The sequence below is a fragment of the Macrotis lagotis genome, chromosome 5 (assembly GCF_037893015.1).
Source record: "Macrotis lagotis isolate mMagLag1 chromosome 5, bilby.v1.9.chrom.fasta, whole genome shotgun sequence".
Taxonomy (NCBI): Eukaryota; Metazoa; Chordata; class Mammalia; order Peramelemorphia; family Peramelidae; genus Macrotis; species Macrotis lagotis.
In genome coordinates, this window is record NC_133662.1 from 264,789,134 (window position 1) to 264,805,232 (window position 16,099).

General features: G+C 40.9%; 1 protein-coding gene across 24 annotated transcripts in view; it reads right to left on the reverse strand.

The window, feature by feature from the left end:
• LRRFIP1 (LRR binding FLII interacting protein 1) overlaps window positions 1-16,099 on the reverse strand; it is a 193,045-nt gene that overhangs the window by 34,479 nt on the left and 142,467 nt on the right. For 13 of the 24 annotated variants that reach the window (XM_074189786.1, XM_074189787.1, XM_074189782.1 and 10 more), the window contains one exon: window positions 44-79. In XM_074189786.1, the coding sequence (XP_074045887.1) occupies window positions 44-79 (36 nt within the window). Of the gene's footprint in view, window positions 1-43; window positions 80-6,677; window positions 6,756-9,342; window positions 9,409-11,161; window positions 11,207-13,057; window positions 13,139-16,099 lie in introns of all 24 variants that reach the window. The other 11 variants (XM_074189783.1, XM_074189768.1, XM_074189765.1 and 8 more) reach the window with 3 other exon arrangements.

The following is a 16,099-nucleotide window of genomic DNA, read 5'->3' on the forward strand; positions in this document are numbered from 1 at the left end:
ATAAAACCATAATTTAAAAACTGACAAGATAGAACCTAATCACCTTCTCAGCAAAGTCCTTTTCTGGCCTCTCTTCAACCTGTCCAAAAAAAAAAAGAAAAAAAGAAAGAACTCAATAGGCAAAAATTAAATATTTTAAAGCAATAATTGGCTCATCTACATTTGGAAGAGAAGATACTTCAGCTGGGTTTCCTTTGCCCAAAGCAGCTCTATACTAAAGCATAAAGTGTGGGGCTTCTCAGGAAGATTTGAATTCAAACTTTGTTTCAGACATTTACTAAATGTGGGACCCTGAATAAGTCATAGCACCTCTGTCTGCCAGTTTCTCCATCTGGAAAATGAAAATATTAATGGAACCCAGAAGAACCACAATTCTTCTAAGAAATCACACCAAAGCATTTTTTCAAATCTTAGTGTTCTAGAAATACTAATCATTAATTAGTATTATGACACTCATTTTGTGAATGAAATTTTTGAATAACTCGTCCACCTGCCAGGATTGTGCCAACATCAATGTTATTAAATGTGGTTTTACATCTTATCAAAATAATAAATCCATTTCATTTTTAAGACTTGATCAGTTATATAGGTGCATAATGCTGTTGAAAGATGAAAGAATGGAAACCACTTTATTTCACATGCAAAGTTTACTTATTAGACCCTAATTAGATCCCCCACCACTGGGGGGAGTGGATAATAATTGAATTTGAATATATTTCCCCACCAGCTGTCTGATCACCAGCTGACTTGTTCCTAAACTTTCCCTTCTTAGAGATACTCTCTTCAATGTGCCCTCCCCATCGTAGGCTGTTTTCTCTCATTAGAAGATAAGCTCCTTGAGGGCAAGGGACCATTTTACTAGCCTGTATTTTGCCACAGTGAAATAGGGATCAACTTCCCAGGGTTGTTATGAACATCCAGTGAGATTTCTATATAGTTGAGTTGTGATTGATTCTCTTTGATCTCTTTAGGGGTATTCTTGGCAGAGACACTGCTGTGGTTTGCCATTTCCTTCACCAGCTCATTTTATAAATGAGGAAACTGAGGCAAAGAGGGTAAAATGACTCATCCAGAGTCATTTTACATGTCTGAAAGCTACATTTGAAGTCAGGTCCTCCTGACTCCAGGATTAGTGCTTCATCCATTGTACTATCTCTGCCCATCAAATGAGATAATGGATATAAAGTATTATATAAATGCTAGCCATTATGTCCATCGTAGGAGGGACAAATGCCTTTATTATGGTTGTCCTAATGACCAACAAGAAAGGGATGACAATCTCTCTCCTCCTTTACTTCTCAATCTCCATCTATTCTTCTCTCTCTCTCTCTCTCTCTCTCTCTCTCTCTCTCTCTCTCTCTCTCTCTCTCGCACACACACACACACACACACACTTTTTAGGCATCCCTCACCCAAGTGAAGCTGTTATTTCAAAAACTCCATTGGAAATACATCAAGTTCTTTTGAAGAGAACTCTTCCACCAGGTCAGTCTTGTTTTCAGAATAAACGCGAGCTGATCCCCAAAAAGAAATTCCATTAACATAAGCTTTGGTGCAATTGGGAGCCAATAGGAAGGACCAGATCCGTTGTCCCAATAAATCATCCACAGAACCAAACCCATGGAGCTTTTTGATTGGAGACTTGATTTGAACTGTTTGCTAGGTTGTTTTTTTTTTAATCTTTATTACACAAATATATCTATTTAACCCTTTGTGTAATTAGAAGGTATTTGAAAGATGACTCATGTCTTGATACAGTAGCCACTGGCATGTTGCCCAAGTAGTTTATTCATCTAGAACACGGCACCACTGAGTTTCCTTTATTCTCAGCTGCCAGGGGTGCCAACCCTAAATCTGGGCTCTTCCCACTCTACAATGCATAGTATTTCCTTCTCTTGGACAAGTCCTTGTGAGCCATAGGCAGATCATAACAAATCTTCACCTGGGGTCCAAGGATCTGTGGAAAGATTTCGGGGAGTCTCGTGACTTTGCATAGGAAAAAGTGACACTTTTATTTTTACTAAACTACAAGTGAAAATTATTATAATCTTTCATAAGGAATGTGGGCAACAAATATCCCCAAAGGGTGCATATCTGCTCTGAGGCATCGATGTGGAGGGGCTTCCCTGGCAGACCAAATGAAAGTCCAGTTGAGTCAGTCAACAATAATTACTGTGTGTGTCAGCCAGGCACAAGTACAGGCACAGGGAACAATAGGACAGGATAAGCAACATTTCCCGATCTCAGCTGCCTACTTTCCAATGGGGGAGATAACATGGAAACATCTAGGCTGGTTCTTACAGAGTAGATGGAAGGTACTTTGAAAGGGGAAAGGATTCTGGAAAAAGAAGCCAATAAGGGCTGGAAGAACACGAAAGGCCATCTGCAGAAGGAAGGATTTGTACTGAGGCTTGAAGGAAGTTGGGGGAAATAAGAGGTAGTTGACGAAGGGGAACAGTGTTCCTGGCATGGAGAACAGACGGTGCAAAAGTATGGAAGGAGGAGATGAGAGACTAAGTTTGAGAAGGCCAGAATGACAACCATCAAATCCTTTGACAAATCAATCTGTTATGTTTTTGAGTTTGATGACTCCATCAACCTCCCATTGTATCAGCCAAGAGGAACTTCCTAATACCCCTTTCATTCTATCAATCCTCTCCCCTCCCTTTACTTAGGTCTGCCATTCTCAAAGGGGGGACACCCAGGAAATTTAATTTTTGCATTAAAAATTTTGAAGGGAAAATTTATTGAATATCCAAGGATGTTATTCTTATTTGAGAAACTAACTGAACCAAACATCTAAACTTCATTTAAAAATGCAAACTGGTCAGAGTTCTTTCTAACAAATCAATAATAGCTTTACTAAGCACCTGCTCTAAGCTTTTATAATGGATCTGACCCCAAATCACAGCAAGGGGGGACCTGGTTCATTTGGTTAGACTGTGCCTAGTACTACAGAAGCAATGGCCAGGACAGAAACCGTCATTGGACAGAGCCAATGTTTGGTCAAATCTTTTCCCTTTTCCTGAAATCCACAACCACTGGACCCTGATTCCCACCCTGCTCTTTGCCATGAAGAGCCAGTGGGAGCTCAGGACCGGGCATCAGAGGTGGAGTCTTTTAAATGATACAGTTTTAACTTCTGCCACATTTGCTTATGCCAACGAGAGCCCTGGGTCACATACTGGCCGAGCCAGAGAAAACAAAGCATCCAAAGGAATGACTGGCATCCCCAGGCAGGAAGGAGGAGGCTAAGAAGGAGGAGAGCTGACCCTGGCAGGCATCAGCACCTCCCCCGCAAGGAACAATGCCACCAGAGCAGGCCAGGCAGTGGCACAGACAGAGCTGGGAAGAGAGAAGGAATAGGGGGTGATCAATTCGTTAGAAGACAGCTGCAGAAAAGAGATGGGGTCATGGGGGTAGTGGCTACATTGACCAGGCATCCCCAGAACTTAGGAAAGTCACCCTTCCTCCTAGTAGGCTCCAGGTCCCAGAGAGTCCCTCCAGAGCTAAAGGGCATCTGACCCATTAGAGCTTATTTGGGTCCCCCTGACCCTCTCCTTATACGTGCTGACAGCCACAGATTTCCAGCTTCTCAAAAAAAGAAATCTTTCTTGATGCTCAGCTCCCACTTCCCATCCCACGGATCCCCAGCCAGCAGTGCCTCTTTCCTCAAATTATCTTTCGTTTACTTTCTATGCAATTCTGCATGGTATTCTTTCAAAAGAATGTAGTCTCCCTCCTGGTAACTTCATTTTTCTACTCAAATGCCCAGTTTGTCTAATAACTCCTGGAGAGAGACGATGGGGAGGATCTGAGCTTCCCCTCACTGAGCTGGACTGCGAGACCAATACTTGCATAGTATAGGACACATTTCCTGATTCTTGTAATCTGAATCCCAATGATTTCTATCCATTTTAGTATTTCCTAAGCAGTAAGGGGTTTTCCTTTTTTCCTTTAGGAATAAGAGATGGAGGAGGCAGCTAGGTGGCGATAGAGTACTGGCCCTGGAGTCAGGAGGACCTGAGTTCATATCCGACCTCAGACACTTAATGTTTGCCTAGCTGCGTGCCCTTGGGCAGGCCACTTAACCCCATTGCCAGATAAAATAAATAAAAGAATAAGAGATGAGTTTGTCCAATATGAACATCTAACATTACCACTTTTTCCAGGGGACCCAGACCCAGGGATGAGGGCCATCAACCAGTACTGGGAATTAAAGGACTCTGCCCTCCTCCACCCCACTACCAATGTTTGGTCAAACCTTTTCCCTTTTCCTGAACTCCACAACAACCGGACCCTGATTCCTGCCCAGCTTTTTGCCAGGAAGAGCCAGTGGGAGCTCAGGATTGGGGCCCAGAGGTGGAGTCTTTTAAAAGATACGGTTTTAATTTCTGCCTAACAGCCCCGTCTCTGTGCTCCATGACCCCAGTGATGCCTCCTAACCACACCTTTCTGTCAGTGAGCATCCGGTGGATCCTTCATTCATAAATTGTTGGGTAAGTGTGAGTCACCTGATTACAGTGTGACCTCCTAGAGGACAGTCAGCCTCAGTGTTTCAAAAGACCCAAGGGTGCTCTGGGCAGCTGGGGCCCATGGCCAAAGGTCACTTGGCTCTCTCCAAGTCATATTCCTGAAAATGATGGCATGCTGCTACAGAGGACGGACAAAGTCCAAACCAGACCTGAGAGCCTCCGTTATTTCCTAAGCCCCATTACCTGCAAACCACAGCAAACCCCATACAGATAGACCACTGGCCCGTTTGATTCCCACATTCCCAATTCCAGCCTAGGCCACAGGTCTTTGTTGGAGCAAAGCCTTAGGACATGGAGAAAAAATAAACGAGGGCGGAGGAGTTGGGCTGAAGGGGGCCAATGTACCCATTCAGGGCTTGAGTCCCAAATCGGTCTGACTCGAATCTCCCTCCCCTTCCCTGAGAAGCCCAGCAATTTGATACCAGTTAGACCTGGTCAGTCAGGCAAAATCTATTTTCATTTTGGCCATAAGCAGGTGATCTTTAAACACAGATTCTTAATAGAATGCATTTGTCATTTGACTACTGGCATTTTCTTCTGACTTTTAAATGGGAACGCACTTAAATATAGAAGGTCCACTGAGATTTCCTAGATTATGAGACTTCTAGAGTAGAAGGGGCCTCTCTCCCCTTCCTAAAGATAGCAGGAAACCCTTGGGGAGACCCCAGAACATACAGAGATGCCTAAGGCCCAACACTCTCTGGGGAAGAAATGCAGCAAAAGCATGTCTCCCATCTACCAAGAGATCTTGGAACAATGCCCTTAGGCTATGAACTGGGACCCATTGACTTGGCTCTTAGGAATCCTTGCAGGAAATGAGAAACAGGATCTAGAGTAGCATTTATCTGCATTGTAAAATAAAATAATAATGATCATGAACATTTATAAAGGCCTACTAGAAACAGTACTACGGTATTATCTTATGTGATCCAAAAAACGATTTTGGAAAATCGGGGCTGCCATGATCACATCTGGGGAAACTGAAGCCAACAGAGGTGAAGTGACTTGCCGGGTCACACAGCTAGCAAATGTTGGATGTTGTATTTGAATTGGCGCTGCCTGGTGAGCTGTAAGAGAACCGTCAGTGAAATAATCCCAATAAGGATTTTTTTCTTTTTTTTCTTAGAAGTGACAGTTGTTTCTTCCCAAGTTGGAGGAAGCGTGTCACAGCAGAAAGAGATTCAGTTTTGAAGTCAAAGGATGAGAGTTTGAATCCTGTCTCTGCTCCTTGTGTCACCTTGGGCAATCTTCAACTGTAAAATGAGGGGGTCCCACCAAATGCTCTGAAATCCTGTCAGCTCTAGATTGAAGATTTCATGATTATTCAGAATTCAAAAATGAGGCAAGGGGCAATGAGGTGGCACAGTGGATAGAGCACCAGCCTTGGCATCAGGAGGTCCTGAGTTCAAATCCGGCCTCAGACACTTACTAGCTGTACGACCCTTGGCAAATCACACTTAAAGAAAAATGAATGGGGAACCAGGAGGTAAGTTTTCCAAATATGTAGAGGTATCAGTATCAATACTTTTTTGACTTCAAATGTTTTTATGTAAAGTCACGAAAATGGAACAGATATATCTTTGTCTCAATAAATACCACAGACTCTACAGAATCTTTAAGAACCACTTGCTTAGAACAATTACACTGGCCTGCAAATGGAGTCAAGGCACCCAAAGAGAAATCACCATTGGAGAACTGTCTAGGTTTGAACTGGGATCAGAAATGAATTCTTGAAAAAGCCACAAAATTTTTGGCAATATCAAATTTGTTGATGGCAGACTAGATGGCGTTGGTGAAAATCAGGAGAATTGCAACATTTTTAGGGCTGATAGGTGAACCCATCTATCTCTGTTAAGGAAAACCCAAAGTAGAGAGAGGTTCATTTACTTATCCAAGGTCATGCTTCTTAGATGGTGGCAGAACTGCCTAGGCTCTTTGTGGTCCCTGGGGGTCACAAACAATGCTAACAAAACCCAGTCTTTGTTCTAAAGAAGTTGACATCTCTTTTGCTAATATCAAAAACTCTAATGAAAGTCTGACAATTTCCAGAACCCTCATCCCAGTTCTAATATGCCACTAGAAGGGAATGGAAGGCAAAACAGGAGAAAACAGAGCTAGAGAGAAATAAAAAGAAGTGCTCACCACTGGACTTGCTCGAGCCGAACTGGCTCTGGAGGACGCCCGGGATCCGGAGCCCAAGTAGCCGCTGTATTCCGAGGGCTACCCGCATGCACCCCAGAACCCAGGGGAGAGAAATAAAGGAGGGCATTCAGTTAGCAGGAGGGCAGAGACAGGAGGAGAAGCAGGAAAGACAAAAAACAGGTACAGGAGGATGGACAGGAATGGGCAGAGTAATCAAGTGAACAGCCAAACATTAAAAAGGCTAAATTAAAGAAGGCAAGAGTGAATTTCTTAAGAGAGGCAGCTAATTGTCCCTAAGTGGAATAGGACCCCCCCCCCATACCCACTAAATTTTATTTCTTTAAAGCAATGGGATTAAGTGACTTGCCCAAGGTCACACAGCTAGGCAACTGAGGATGGATTTGAACTCAGGTCCTCGTGACTCCTCCTGACTCCTGGTGCTCTCTATCCATTGTCCTAGCTGCACTCCCCCCACCATTCTTTATGATCAGGTGGTCACAAGAAACTATGACCCACAGCCATTTAAACCAAAGCCTCCACTGATAACAGTATAACCACATCAGTTCTCTACCATGATTACTTTCTACTATCCCTGTAAATAGGAACAAATTAGATATAGGTTTTAATATGGACTCCAATCCCCATACATAATTTTTCTCTTGCTCAGCCCACTAAAAAACCAAGATCTGGCTTCAGATTTTGACTCATTCATTCAATATAGGATTTAATCAATGCAGCTAATGGACTGTACCTGTATGAGGGCAGGCTCTCTTATTTATTCCTCTATCTCTAGCATCTGGACAGTCAGTCAAGAAATATTTATTATGCTCAGGGTCTAATTAGATGATTAAGTAGGCACTTAATCATTTGCTGTCTTTCTGAATGAATGAATGAATGGATGAATTTCTGGACAAAGAGAGCCCTTGGATTTTATTCCATTAAATTCATATTGTGACAAATCTTTCACTGATTTCCCTTTCTTGGCAGAGAACAAAGATCAGCAGTGGTTAGAGTGTTGGGCCTAGGAGTCTGAAAGACCCAAGTTCAAATCCAACCTCACTACCTGTGTGAGCCTGGACAAGTCACTTAACCTGCTTGCCTAAGTTTCTCAATCTGCAAAATGGGGATAATTCCAGCATTTTTATTTTATTTTTTTTGTTTTTGCAAGGCAATGGGGACGAACGTATTTTTACTAGCATTAAATATAAGGAAATTATTTCCAAGAACAATAAAAAAAGCCTGGCATCTACAGAATACTTTTCATCCACTTCTTGACTGAGTCTCAGAGAATTTTGAATTAGATAATAAAAATATTGTTCCCAATTTATAGATGAAGAAACGAAAGTGATTTACTTATGATCACCCAGTTACCAAATGTTAGAGGAAGGATTAAAACTCAGGGTTTCCTGTTGACAAGTCCCAGTGTTCTATATCTGATACCAGGCTACTCCTTTAGCAATCATTTCTCTAAACTGAGAAAGAAAAAGAAATGGAGTCTGGTGAGATACTTAAATATGGAATCAGCTAAATAACCAGACTCCAAAGAGTTTGATCCTATCACTGGTCCTATGAAGGGGTCTCCAATGGAGTGCCTCAGGGAGCTGAGCTTGGCCCTGTTAGCTTTAATACTTTTACTACTGACTTGAGTGAAGTGATGAGCAGGCAGGCTTCTCAAATCTGCCTGTCTCAAAGCTGGGAATGATAACCAACACCTTGAATATCAATCAGGATCCAAAAATACATGAACAATTTAGGACCCTGGGCTAAATCTAATATGAGGAAATTTAATAAAGAAAAATATAAAATCTCAGGTTTGAATTCAAAAAAGTCACTTTTCAAGTACTAGAAGAAGGAGAGCTTGGAAACCATTTGAAAAAGATCTGGCGTTCTAAGTGGAATGCAAGTTAGTATAGGGACTGTTTAGTTTTTGCCTTTCTTTGTATTGAGGACAGAGTGGGTGATTAATAACTGCTTACTGACTGACTTCAGAGGCATTGTAGGACTTGAGAAGTGAATTGCTCAGGGTCACACTGCCATTTAGTATCTGAGGTGGGATATGAATTCAAGACTTCCTAGTTCTCACTCCACTGCTCTTTTCACATCACCACACTACCTCTCATTAAAACTACCTGTCAGATACTGCTATTTTTTGTTAATGGTAAAAGGAGGATGTTGAGGGAAAGAAAGGATCAAGTCCTGAGCCAAGGTCTTTCCTTAGATACAGGCGGACAGAGCATTGGGACACTAATCTTCCAAATGAAGTTACAAGGACAAACAGAGTGAGATTCAGGGGCAACTGAGAGGGTCAGGAGATCGGAAGAGCCTTCCAAGGTCTGTGCTTGTTCTCATCCCATCTCTGCTCACCAATCCAACCTTGGTCAGCTAACAAAGTCATCCCCTAAGACCCAGGAAGGAGGGAAGACGCAAAACCAAGAATGTCTCCATTTTGTTCTCACTAAAAGTCTAGTGGACAAGGCAGCTAAATATTGTGAGTGGCAGAAGGAGATCAGTGATGGCCTTGAAGGTCTCTACTAGGGGCCAATGATTCAATGATTGCATCATCAATCATCTGAGAGCCCAGAGAGGGATGGTGAGCATGAGGAGCTTCAAGGTATCAGGAAGCAAACAACAAACAGGCCGGCAGAGGAACACAGAAGCATCTTACGGGATGGGAATTGGAGGCACTATAGCGTCGGCTCCCGCTGTATATACTGTCTTCATACAGAGATGCCTACAATTAAAATAGAACTTCAGAATGGGAAGAGCATGCTCTGGGTCCAAACTCAGAGAGATATGGACAACGGTGTGTAGAATCATCACACGGGTTGTAGGGAAAAGTGAGAAGATGGAGAAATGACAGGAGGATCACTTTCCAAAGACATGCAAGGTTAGTATGGAAACTGCATTTTCTACTTTTAAAAACTGTGCAACCAAACAAAGGTCCATGCAGAAAAGGATCCCGTCAACCAAACATTGGTGGCTCCATTTTGGATGATTATTATCTTTAAAAAAACAAATAAACTACCAAACCATGCTACAGGAAATTCCCACTTATCTAGAATCTATACAATCAGAAAATACAGATAATCAGAATTTTGATTTCAATGTAATAGGTAATAATACATATGGCATAATATGTATTCATACATGAATAATACATATTTCATACATACATTTTGAATGTAATAGGTAGTAATACATAAGGTATAATATGTATTCATGCATTAGAAGGATTCATGATGCTGGCATACTGGCAGAGCATGCAGGATACTGAATTTGGACTCAAATATTTAATTATGTCCCACAATTTGATATTAACTTTTATCATATTTTAATTCTTCAATGATGCTAAAATAGTCAAACTAACCTCAACCCATTTCATCTTAAGAGAATGTAAGCTCATGGCTGGGGTTGGGGGACAGCCTTGTGTCTCTGTGGCTATCAAAGCACCTTCCTATTTATATTGGTTTGTACATTGTCTCCCCCAATTACATTATAAGCTCCTTGAGGGCAGAGAATGCTTTTTTTTTTGCCTTTTTTTTGTTATCTCCCAGTGCTTGACAAAGGATGTGCTCAATTGAAAGTTTAATAATTGATTGCACACAGTTTAATGAAGTGAATGTGAGGGGTTCCCTTTTCCTCTGGGAGTCTGTGAAACACTGGATAAATGGAAGTTTACTGTAGCTCTGAAGTCAACACTGTTAACTACTGATGTATTTCAAATTACTCCACTGTTGGTCATTTCCCTTCCAGGAACTATCTGGCTGTTTTAGCTAGTTATTCACAATCCTGGAGAAGTCACAGTGTGAATCAGATGATCCTCTAGGAGAATTCTGGAGAAATCTTTGATAGTTCTCTTAAAGTTTTGTGTTCCAGAATAGCAAAAGCCCAACTGGCAAGACTGAAATTTCAGTCTACCTGAAGGGCCAATTTCTTTCTTTCTTTTTTTTTTTTTGCAAGACAATGGGGTTAACTGACTTATACAGCTACGTAATTATTAGGTGTCTCAGGCCAAATTTGAGCTCAGGTCCTCCTGACTCCAGGGCTGGTGTTCTATCCACTGCATCATCTAGCTGCCCTTGAAAGGTCAATTTTTGAATTCATCGAGCAATCAAAGAGCCCCTCAAGGCACTGAAAAACAATTTTTCTCCATGCAGTGGGTCAATGTTGTCCCATTCTTGTCCAACAGCTTTTGAGAAAATATTTCAGAATGGAATCTAGGACCAATTCCAGATTCAATATATTACTCAGCATTGCCCTCATTCAAGAGATACAAAATCTAGAACACCATGGTGACACAGGGGCACCAATATTCATGTGAATGGATAAAATTCACTGCAGTTCTGTGAATGGAATGATGAGCGCAATATTCTGATAATACAGAACAGACTATGATGACCGAGATTGCTCCCGAACTCCCGTGACAAAAGTGCAAATAATCAGAGTGCAGGTGAACATAATTAAGGGAAAGTGAGCAAACCAACCCTGTAGCACTGGGCAGCTTTAACATCTCTGTAAAGAAAGGAAGACTAGAGGAGAGAAGCACGTTTTTGGTTTCAAAAGTTTAGACAATGACAAAACATTGACACATTCGTTATGAATCGTAGGATATGGCATTCAAATGATGTTATCATCAGAGGGAAAATAGAAAGAGAGCTGACATAGACCACAGATCTGGAGTTAGAAGTGACCTCTGAATCCCCTCATTTTACAGATGAGGAAACTGAGGCACAGAGCAATGAAGTGATTTGCCCAAGGTCACGCAAGTACGAAGCATTAGAGACAGGCAGTGGCCTTTACATACCCTACTCCCACTTTCAAGAAAAATCTAGCATGTGAAAATCAGGATTTCACCCAAAGGAAATAAGATGAGCATTTTTCCTCCTCTTCCAGTCAAGCATGGTTGGAATTTGAAATATATTTTAATACACACAGATATAATTTACACCCACATTTTGGTGGAAAGAAAGCTTCTATAGCCAGTAAATGTTTCATGTCCTCCTAATAACAGAAGGAGGAAGGAGGAAAAGCATCCCAAGAACATGACATTATCTGGACTTGAAAGCCCCCTCCCCTCAGTGACAGTCAAAGAACACGCGGTTGTGTACAGAGTTAGTAACCAGACATATTTCCAGATGGATGGAGAAATGCAGGGAAACCAGAAATAGGATAGTGGCCATTGATAATCCTCAGTTATGAGTGTTGAGCCACCCTTAGATACAAGAGTGAAAAAGGGAGTTGTAAAGGCTCCAATCTGAATCTCACAAGCCCAATTTACCTAGAGAAATGGCAGGAACAACACTAGGGGAAAGACAGGACTTTTTCGGTATATTGAAATGTTCCTGATGGATTCTCTTCCATACTTGAAATAAGAGGGTGGGGCATAGTTTTATGCTATTATATCATTAAACCTAGTATTGAATGGCACTAAAACTTTTGGGACAGCCTGATTAAAAGTTAGTTTACGTTACGGTAAGTACCATAGTTTGAGGTCTGTTGCTGTTCCAAAAGGAGGGCCATGACTATGATACCTTTATAGGTAACAAATAAACAGACCCACTCCCTGGGATAAAAGAAGGCCTGGTTTGGACCCTGTCACCATCCTGAATCATCCAAACACCAAAACAGCAGGCATAGAACATGGACAATTCAACCTCCAAAAGAAGTTGTTTTCCCAATTATAATTTTTTAATCCTAATTCTCTCCTTCCAGAACAGAAAGCACATCAGAAACAAAACAGAGCAAAAATTAAAAATTAAAATCACACCTTAGGGACTGATGCAAAATTCCAACTCTAAGAAAACAGGAAACATATTGAGAGGAGTGATCCAAAAAAATGAAATCCTTCTCCCCACTTCTCAGAGATGAACAACTTTGATTACATAAAGGGCTTTCCAAATCTTTTCCTGGATACATTTGAGAGAAAAATGTTAAAAAAACAAATGGGACAATAAATGGGCGACAACTGCCGGAAAGAGAATGGAAGTCCAAGAAACGAAGTCTATACACTTGAGATTTTAAAAAAAGATGAATACAAAACAGTGTGCTCTTTTTTGGCACATTAACATCAAGGATAAATATATTTTAAATAAAATAAAATAAAAATAAAAATGAAATGAACAAATAGTAATAAATAAATTTAAAAAAGAGTAGGGGAAATCTTAGCAATGTGCCAGGCCTAGTCCCTGTGCCTCCTTAGGACTCACAAGGTACATTAAAGTAAAATAGAAATGGCTGGTATTATTGATGGCATTATTGATTGATTATTGAATGGGTGAAGTTGAAGTGTCCAAGTAAATTGAGTTAATCATTCAAATAATTAGACTAAAAGCAACACTGGAAGAGGGGTCAGGGGAGCATGGAGAATGAAGGCGACAGACCCGAGCTCCATTTTGGGAAGCCGTCTGGGGTCTGGAGGTAAGGCTGTTGCAGGAAAACCCAAGATCTGAGTAGTAGGAGCCCTGGAATCAAAGAAAAGTGGGGAAAGGAAAAGGAAATGAGAAAGAAAAAAACAAAAACACAAACTCCTAGAACTTCATTTTAACAAAAAAAAAAAAAACCCACAGATGTTTTAATTCCTTTTTTGTTAAAATCATTTCCACAGCAAAGATATTAAGGGATTGCTAAATCAACTTAAGAAAGCAGAAAAAGATTTGATCAGAAATAAATCAAGATGTTAGCCAACTGACAAAATTACATCATCCCAATCCACTTCTCTTGCATCAGTATCATTGATTTAAATTTCAGTTGCAATTTTAATTAATGGAATTTCTGACCTTGGTTTCAAAGCTATATTTACTTCTGAAATCACATGTTCTATTACTAGCCCTATTATTTTAATTTTGCTAAAAGTTTGAAATTCATAGTTTGCAGAAAACAATTCATAAATTGAATTCAATTGTATATGATAAAATCTTTATGCAATATAAATTGGCTTAATTTCTTTTTTATTATTCCAGGTTGGGGCATGTATGTGCATGTGTGTGTTTATTATTACATATTAAATTAAGGGACACTATTCTAGGACAAAAGGTCTATACTGCAGTCTCAGAGAAAGTCTTATCTTGGAGCTACTAACTAGAATCTATGTGAAATAAATCAAGGGGGGGCCTTGCTAAATCTATGCTTCTGATTTTTATAGCCTAAACTCAAGAACCAATTATTTGGGACTCACTATATGAGACCTGTTTTTAAAAATTAAATAATGTGGGGTGGCTAGGTGGTGCAGTGGATAGAGCACCAACCCTGGAGTCAGAAGTACCTGAGTTCAAATCTGATCTCATACACTTAATAATTACCTAGCTGTGTGGCCTTGGGCAAGCCACTTAACCCCATTGCCTTGCAAAAAAAAAAAAAAACTAAACTAAAAAATATTAAATAATGTCTTTAAGAAAACTCCCATTGTCTCTGAGATAGTCCACTTTGGTTATGGTAGTTAGTTCTTCAATCCTATAAATCTCTCTCATCCTATTTTGAGAAATCAAATCTAACTCCCATTGGAGATGAATGGGGAAGAGAGTGAGGAAGGTAATTATTTCCCAATCAACAACTCATAAAAATGTATTCTTCAGTTAAGATCTCATAGGTTACTACGTTTGAGATAACTCTCAGGAAAAGAGCATACATAGAAGGAACAAGTCCATGCAAAGAATACATTTAGTCTCCTCAGAGAAGGTGATCTCAGCATGAGATATGCCGCCATGATGTTTTGTGAACGCCCCTACAAGAAGCCTTTCAGGGTATGGGACAGTGATCATCTTCTTACCTGTGGTGCAATTTTATTTGTAGTCAAATTTCTTTAATTCAGAACTCAAGGTTAGTCTGATTTTTTTTTAGATTTTTTTTTTCAAGGCAATGGGGTTAAGTGGCTTGCCCAAGGCCACACAGCTAGGTAATTTTAAGTGTCTGAGGTCGGATTTGAACCCAGGTACTCCTGACTCCAAGGCCGGTGCTCTATTCACTGCACCACCTAGTCGCCCCAGTCTGATTTTTTGAAAGCTCTGAATATAAGGAAATGTTAAAGAAACTTTATGACCAAATGCAATGAATAACTAGATATAAAGAGAACTAAAATGAATTAGCTAACAGAAAATTTCTGTGAATAAATAAGATTAATAATGAGGTGATGCAATAGACAAAAGTCTTGGATTTTTAATCAGAATGACTTGAGTTCCAATCCAACTTCAGACACTTACTAGCCGTGTAACCCTAGGCAAATCAACTTAACCTGTTAGCCTCTGTTTCCTCATCTCTAAAATGGAGACCATCAGAGCACTGACCTTTCAGGGTCATTCTGCGGATCAAATGACAACATTTAAAAATGTTTTGGAAGCCTAAAAGGGCTAGTTGGAGAGTTAATAAATGTTTATTGATTGTTTGAAATATGAGCTGCTCTTATCGATTGTTTCTATGCACTGGATATTTCTATAAACAATTAGTGAAGTTTAAGATAAATCCTGGCTCCGACACAACGTAGCTCTGTGACCTCATACAAGTCACTAACTTGGTAGAGTGACTGGGCACTGGCCAAAGCCTAAGGGCTGGTAGGATGGACAGATGGGGAGGGGAGCCGGGTTAAGGTGACCCCGGGGTTCCTTCTAGCTCTGGATCTATGCACCTGAGAGGAGCTGCTGACCTGCATTGGGGGGAGTGAATTTTCACACTGGGAGTTTCTCACACTGCTGAAATCAGATCTGTTCCCATACTTTCCCAAGAGAACAAATGAAAGGATCATAGCTGTTAGAGCTAGAAGCTCATCAGAGTTCATGCCTCTCATCGGCTATAGAGAGGAAGAAGGACTGGCCTGATTCCATCCCAGGGCTCTCTCTCCTATAAGTTGCCCACCACTGTAGATGATGGTGATGATGTTTGTCCTTCAGAAGACCATAATGTCAGGGAGGTAATGCCATGACAAGCACACAAATTGGATTTGAGTCGGGGGGGGGGGCTGTTCTAAGTCCCCAGCCTCACTTTCTCCTCCAGAACCATCTGGGTCCAGGGGCCAAATATGAATCAGGGCAACTGGAAATGGTCCTGGATGCAAGGCAGTCAGGGTAAAGTGACTTCCCCAAAGTCACAGCTAGTAAGTGGCAAGTGTCTGATGCTGGATTTGAACTCAGGTCCTCCTGACTCCAGGGTCAGTGCTCTATCCACTATGCCACTTATCTGTCTACAACTACTTCTTAACCAACTAAGCTGTAAGGCCAGCAGCATCTACCCTTTCTGAGCATTATCCTGCTTAGCAAACCTAATTCATAATCAAATGGCAGGCTTAAGGAGGGGCACCATGATCTCACTGGATTAATCCTGCTGCAATCCCTCCATGCCACTTAGAAAGAAGCCAAGCGTTCCTTATTCTCTTTTGAATATCTCTCCCAGAATAGAGTCTATGAGTGCTCCATCTGACCCTGGGCTATGGACAC